The 7,463-nt window shown below is 32.6% G+C and overlaps 1 protein-coding gene across 1 annotated transcript; it reads left to right on the plus strand.

Annotated features, from left to right (window-relative positions):
• Positions 1-707: 707 nt before the first annotated feature.
• On the plus strand, positions 708-4,360 carry LOC106470686 (myb-like protein X). Its single transcript, XM_013931246.2, has 4 exons — positions 708-855; positions 2,713-2,776; positions 3,022-3,169; positions 3,350-4,360. Exons 1-4 carry the CDS (start codon positions 830-832, stop codon positions 3,499-3,501), a joined length of 390 nt encoding a protein of 129 aa, XP_013786700.1. The 5' UTR covers positions 708-829; the 3' UTR covers positions 3,502-4,360.
• Positions 4,361-7,463: the final 3,103 nt, after the last annotated feature.

Below are 7,463 nucleotides of genomic sequence, written 5' to 3' on the forward strand. Positions count from 1 at the left end.
GAGTTGGCGGTGGGTGGTGATGACTATCTGCCTTCCCTCTGATCTTGCACTGCTAAATTAGGGACGGCTAGCGCAGATAGCCCTCGTGTAGTTTTGCGCGAAATTCAAAAACAAACTCTTTTTTCACATAGCGCTACATATTTAGCTCCGAAAAAAGTATTGTTTTCAACTAAAGTATTTTTAAATGGTTTAAACATATTTAGATTGATTAGAAAACGTAATATGATTAAGTCTAACCCGTAGATATATATGCATATATAAAGCTACTATACATCTATGGGTGTATCCATTACTGAGTGTACGCTATCCAGGAACTCTGTTCAGTGGTGCCATCAAAATAGTACTTATACAAAGAAAAACAACTAATTAATTGATCAAAATTTTTATATTAAACATATATTTCGTACAAAATAATGGTATATATTATTCAATTTTTTCTGTATCCTAAACTTCTTTGTTTTACGTTATACAGGAGTACGATATGTTTCTAGGTGGCCTTGCAGTGGTTTCCTGTGACGTCGTATTACAAATCTTTTAAACGCTAGTTATACTCCTTTCATGTTTCGAGCGCGAAGAAACTGAATGAGGTTATTGTTTGGACAATTCTCATTGGACAAGTTCGTCACGTGGTTAATTTCTATATAACCTGTATGGGAGAATTTCTATCGTTTGCACAATAATCATTGGACAGGTTTATCACGTGATAAACTCTATATAAGCTTCGTGGGAGAGTTTGGTTTCCCGCTCTGTTCATTGTTCGTACGTTGGAGTGTTTGGTTGTATGTTGTGAGTTCTCATTTTAACTTCTTTGTTCAAGTTCTACACTAAAATGCCGGCCACTCGTGGTAGACAAAGGCAAGTTACCCTGAAACTTATACTTTTTAACCATTAGAGATACTCCAAATACGGTGTTATCGTATTTCACGTTTAGTTTGTTTTACTTGTTAATCTTATTGAATTTTGAAATTTAAAAGTTTTACATTAGTCCTAAAATTAAGGCTTAGGATTAAGCTAAGTTAATGTACAGTACAGTAACTTTTAAGTTCAAACTGAAACATATAGGTTATAGTAAATCAATAAATGTGACTTAAACTTAAAGATCAATAATGTTAACTTAGTTTTACCAATTTTTTACCTGCCAACACTGTAAGAGTAACAAAGTTACGACTATTGGTCTAAAACAGTGAAAGTAAAACGTATGACTCCGTGAAAAAAAATTAATTTGAATTTGAAAGTAATACAATAAATTAAACTAAGTCAGTTCGTGCAACTTTAAATTTAAAACAAATCTCAAGTTTCATTGAAATAATAAATTTTTACGTGCGTTATGCAATGGACAAGGATTTACATTCACCATATATACTTGCAGTTAAATATAAGTAATAATAAGAATTAGGTCAGGTGAATTGCAATCTTACAATTTAACGTTAACTTTACTGTCGTTGATGATCAAGTTGTAATCTGTTAGTGTTATTTATACTGTATTTAAATGATAATGAGGTTACTGTGGAATTTGATTACATATGCAGTATATGTATTATTATCAACTTGAGCGGTTCATAAGAGCAAGAAATCGGAGATTTGAAACCAATATACAATCGTTTTTAAGAGGGGGATGTTTTTATTCATTTATATATGCTAACCTGTATACGTTTGGAAGAATTGTTTTTATACTAACCTGTTATTATATAGCAATAATCAATAGTAATACAGTGTATACACACGAAACAAAAATGTGTGACTGCAATTGTCCTTATAGAATCGGAGCATCTACATTGACAAAACATTGAACATATATTATTATCATATATCATGAACTAAAAATAAAACTATTAATCGGTAGCATTGTTCATTTAAGAAAAATTGTTTTTGCTTTGTTTCGCAAGACCGAATCGAGTGTATTCGGCACAACACTCAAGAGTAAACTTCACGCTCAATCGGTAGAGGTCACCACTAGCACTGCTGAGAATCCAACACTGTTAACCGTAAAACATTCGGCCAGTATGGATTAAGTGATAATCTATAATATTGGTGATGATGTTGTTTTCGGGTGTTGTGTGGTAGTTTTTCTTGTCGTTAAATATACTGCCACTTATAGTTCTATGTGTTTGGCTATACCGATTTTGGCAATAAGAATGAAGCCTTTATTACTCAGTAACTGGTTGTTTTATATAGTTTCACGTGTTTTCTGGCTGTTGCATATTGTTTTAATTTTTCGGCGACGAGGTCCAACCGTAGAAGATAGTATCTTATTTAAATAATAATAGGCTATGTTAATTTTATAACATATCTTTTTCCAACGTAGTATTTTACCATGAGGACAATTGGAGTCGCACATCATTTTTTGTGCCGCGTGTTTATAATGCAGGCGAGTAGGTACTATATAACATTATATAAGTATATTGCAAATCAGATATCTGCATTTTTATTTACAAGCTTTATGCTGTGTAAATAAATGATAGTGTTAGGTCAGTGTTTAGAATAAAAATTAAAATCTGTGTTTAATCTTAAACTAGTGAATGTGTGATTACTGACACATCGTGATATAGTGTGCATGATAATAATAGGGATTGAAAGGTAAGGATTTCGAAGTTACTGTTAGTCTAGGTCATTTTCAAAAAGATAAGTATTATAGTTGATGGTGGTTAAACAATGGTAACCGAGTTCAAACTTGTCCTTTACGATATCTAATTATCTTAATATTTGTTATAGCTCCGAGCATGCAGAGGTTGTTACAGAAGATCTGAAAGAACAGACTCCAAAAGAAGTAAAAGAGGTATCAGTCAGTTCTATAAATCTAATTAATACCTAAATGCTTGAAACATTTTGGGCATTTTACGTGGAAATTATTTTATTCAAAGTATGTAGATAAATGTTTAAATAGCCACTTATATATTGTAAGTTAAGGCTATCGAGAAATTTTATGTCATTTACGCAGGAAATATTTAAGTACAGGACTTGATTCAGATGTGTAAACCTTTTAATCATTAAACAAGGTTAAACATGTATGTTACTTGACAGACACCAGAAGAAACTGAAACTGTAAAAGAAGATAAAGAAGAAAAACAGGAAAGTGAAAAGAAAGATGAAGAAACTGAAACCGAAGAGAAAAAAGCAGAAGACTCAACAGAAGCAGAAAAGGAGAATGAAGAAACTAAGGAAAATGGTGGTGTGTGAAAATATTTGATTTCATTAGTTAAAATATTCTGCAATCTGTCTGTGGCACCACATGTTAATTATTGTGTTTTTTTACACTTAATTAGCACAGTAGTGGTAGATTTGTGATAATTATATGGATGTTAACAAGTGCTTAGATGTGAACTAATGAATGATTTTTTTTTTTTTTCAGAATCAACACCAACAGACGAAGATGCTGTAAAAAGAAAATCTGAAGATGGAGCAGGTGATGTCACAGAAGATTGCAGTAAGGAAAAGAAGGCAAAAGTTGAGGAGGCTGAAACAGAAGTGCCAGAAAAGGCAACAGTAGAAGCCAACGCATAAATGTTGCTGATATATAATCTACATAGCTTAAATATTATATTTTATATCTTGAATATTCATTTTGTATCTTAAGTTATGTTTGATTTTTTTTTCTTCATGTTGATCCAAGATAACTTATGTAAAAAACTTACGACAACAATTTAGATGATTTTTGGTACTTAAACATTTAAAAAAAGTATACCAACCCCCCTCCACTCAGCTACCATCATTGATAACTACTTTGTATGCATCTGTAGCTATAAATCGGAATAAACTCTACACAATTCACTTCTGTTTGTTTAAAAGTATATTTTAATACGTGGTCGTTAATGACTAAATTGGGTGGCATTTATCAGTCAACAGAGAATAATTTTTCACTTACGAAGTAATACATTTTGAATGTTCACGATTTTGGTGATATTTTCAAAGGAATAACCTCTTGGAAAACTTTAGTTCTGTCAAAAAATAATTTCTTTATTCACTAGAGCAAAGACCACAAATTCAAGGCAATGCATTCAAACCTCAATTTTAGAGAGTGTACTTTTAAAACAAAGGGCACATTTTAAACCAAATATTAGAGTGATTAAATCAGTCTTTTTAGTTGGTAATGTATATGAGGGTCTTGGGTGAGTGACTTACTGCCAAATGCGTTTCACTCATTTTAAGCAGTGTGAGTAAATTGTGTTTCGGGCATATGCTTCAAATGATGTGTTTGTGTGTTTTCGACTGGTCATCTTCCTTCTGGTCCGCTTGGGGATCTCTGACTTTGTCATTTAACCTAAAACCTGAGTATAAATCAGTTAAAAACATGAATACTTTTGAGTTCAACGTATGTATGTAACTTTAGATGTAAATAAATTTGTGAAGTTCATGAAACACAGTATAGGCTTGTTTTGTATTAAGTAAGAAACGTGATTTCAAACAAATTCAGTTATTTCCGAGTTTTTTATTACTTAATTATAACGAATTTTTTATAAAAGTTTGTTTGTTTGAATTTATGCACAAAGGGCTATCTGTGCTCTGCCCACCACTGGTATCGAAACCCGGTTTCTAGCGTTGTAAGTCCGCAGACATCTCGCTGTGCCACTGGGGGCAATTTTATAAAAGAGTTGATAATTAAAAACTTTTGTACGTAATCATTCTTGTAAAAACGGTTTGCTAATTTCTTTGGAATTCTGGGAAAACGTTAATTTCTGTTTCAGTAACAAACCTTAATCGGCTAAATTAAAAAAAAATAAACTGGTTACTTTGTAGAAATTTGTTTTAGGTTAAACATGTAAATCTCGTACGTCGCGAGACCCTAGACTGCTGCTGTTTCAGTTGGTGGGCATGTTCTGTAAACGAAAATGCCAGTTTATTTACTATGGGTCAAGTTTGTCAGCCCTCTGTAATTTACGAACAGCCGGTAAAAAAATCATTTTATGTTGCATGTTTATCTTGATGTCAGTAAAAACAGGTTGGCAACGCTGGTATGGATCCTGTAATTTTTTTATTTTTTTTTTAAAGTGTATGAATCTTATGTAAAATAATTTACTAGCGCCGAAAAAAGTATTTTTACGGTTTTATATAACTTGATGTGTATCAAAGGTTTAGTAAAACTCGTTTTAAATGAACTTCAAATTTATTGATACTGGTGATAAAATGAAACCGAAACTACATACCGAATATGAGATAAAGAATTTTACTCTACAGTATACTTTCTGTATAATATAAAGTGTGCATATCGGTACTAACACTCGTGCGACTTTGGAAATGCATATTTATTTAAGATATGACTATAGCTATCGGATATCAACTGTTATGTTAGTAACCCGTACGATAGAATAAAACCAGACACAACTTCCTGATTGCAACAGATTAGAAGCCGAAACTTTGGGTAAAGACTAGTTAAAAATATCATAACGAAAAAAATCATCAATTAAACGAACCATAATTAGGCAACAAATTCAGTTGTAAGCAAAGAAGCTAATTTATATCAGTGTCAGGTCTCATCAGATGTTTTAAGTTATAATTAATTTTCACATTTTTCCTAAGAGCATGATATGCTTATTCATTATTACTCTGCACGTGACTGTAACAAACAACTCATTTCCTCACAATGTTTTTACATGCCTAGAATGAAAAATTAATGTTACATGTTTAGCAATTTAATTAAGCATACGCACATTAACGAAATAAAACAAAAATAAGGCCGTGCCCTGAATGTAAGATTTCTCCTAACTAGTACTTTATTGATTTTAGGACTACAGCTGAGGTAGGAAACTTTTGAAATACCGCTCTTAGTTAGACCAGAATCGTAGTGTAGTATCTCGCGAACATCTGATTACCTGCACCAACAACTGTTCGAAAAAAAGTAATAAGATGAGAAACTCGTAAACATTGCATAAGATTGTGTCACTTCCTGAAAGGCTTACCGCAATCCAGAGTAAACACTATGTTTAGTAATTGTCGTGTAACCTTTTACATGAGCAGGAAAATTAATGTATTGTTGCGTCAGCGAGGTCACGTGACTAGTATCACGCTACCTGTTTCTAGAAATATCCTGTTCCTTCAAGAATGCCCCAGCATTTACTAGATGTGTGTCAGTCTTGTATATATAAGACGTTCACAACGTGACGGGAACAGTGGTAATAAGTAATTGAACTGAGTATTGTTGAAGTCGACGTTCGTTGAAAATTATAGCGCGACTGTTGAGGTTAAGTGTATCGCAAAGTTATATTCGGAAAGAATAAACCAGTTTTATTTAAGAATTTACGGAAAATTAAGTAACGAACGGAGACGTAACAGTATGTTTACTACCTTTGTACATATGATTTACTGTTAAAACTTGACTGCAAAAAAAAAGTTATAAAGAGTAGTAGTTTTGAGTTTACTTACTGATAAAGTATTATTTTATTGCAAGTTACAGTTGTTACTTCATTACATACAATAGACCTAACCTGATTCCTTATTACTAAGAAGTAGCACTTCGGATAAGACGCTACAATTTTTTTACAAATCTTCCTAACTGTAAAACCTGAACTTTTAATCAAATAATGCAAAGAAAAGAATACCTGCATGGAAATTTAGCAACATTACCTGAATATATATCTCGGATGACAAAGGTGTATTCCATACTAGTTATAAAAGAGTAAAATGTGATACTAGTGTTACCACAAGTGAAATGTATGTGTACGTCAGGTAGGTTTTCGAATACACCAAACGATTGATGTGGCTCAGTCACCAATGTTAGAATGTTTTCCAACTTTTATCGAAAGCAAATTGGGTTGAAAAAGATCAACTACTTTTTAATATCATGAAATGACACGTGTATCATAATCTCCCAGTGGCTTACAACGCAAAAACTCAGGTTTTGATTCCCGGCGGTGGATAGAGTGCAGCTAGCCCATTGGGTTAGTTTGCACTGAGAAAACAACGTAACGTCAAAGTAAGCACGAATTATATAAACTAGTGAGAAAGTAATCTGTTGTGAATATGTTTCCTATCTCTGAAAAATTAGCCCATCATTTACCCTTATTGCTAGTTCAAAAGCACGTTTGTCTATATTTTACTTACAGAATAAACTGGAATATGATGATCAACTATCTGTTAAGATCGAATCTGTCTTGTTTAAATGAATTTCGGACAACATCATGTTTATTTTCATTGTTTTTATCCCAACATGAGCACATTTGTAATGGTTTGGTACACCTACAATATTGTTACGTCTCCGTTTTTTAATTGATTTTCCGTAACTTCGTTCGGACGAAACTTTAGCGACACAAGTCCTTACTTAATAAAACTGGTTTATTCTTTCCGAATACAACTTTACGATACACTTATTTTCAACAATCGCGCTAAAACAAACGCAAAATCAACGAACGTCAATAATACTTCTGACTGCAGTTCAATTACTCACTATCTTCACACACACACACTCCCGTCACGTTGTCACCCTCTTTTATATACCAGGCTACCCTATATCTAGTAAATACTAGAGCATT

The sequence above is a fragment of the Limulus polyphemus genome, unplaced genomic scaffold (genome assembly GCF_000517525.1).
Source record: "Limulus polyphemus unplaced genomic scaffold, Limulus_polyphemus-2.1.2 Scaffold4159, whole genome shotgun sequence".
NCBI classification, from domain to species: domain Eukaryota; kingdom Metazoa; phylum Arthropoda; class Merostomata; order Xiphosura; family Limulidae; genus Limulus; species Limulus polyphemus.

What these genes read in the sequence shown, in the direction of transcription:
- LOC106470686 (XM_013931246.2), top strand. Translation starts at nt 830, where the DNA reads ATGCCGGCCACTCGTGGTAGACAAAG. An exon ending in CTCCAAAAGAAGTAAAAGAG is followed by an intron (nt 2,777 to 3,021) that starts GTATCAGTCAGT and finishes GTTACTTGACAG; the next exon opens with ACACCAGAAGAAACTGAAAC. An exon ending in AGAAACTAAGGAAAATGGTG is followed by an intron (nt 3,170 to 3,349) that starts GTGTGTGAAAAT and finishes TTTTTTTTTCAG; the next exon opens with AATCAACACCAACAGACGAA.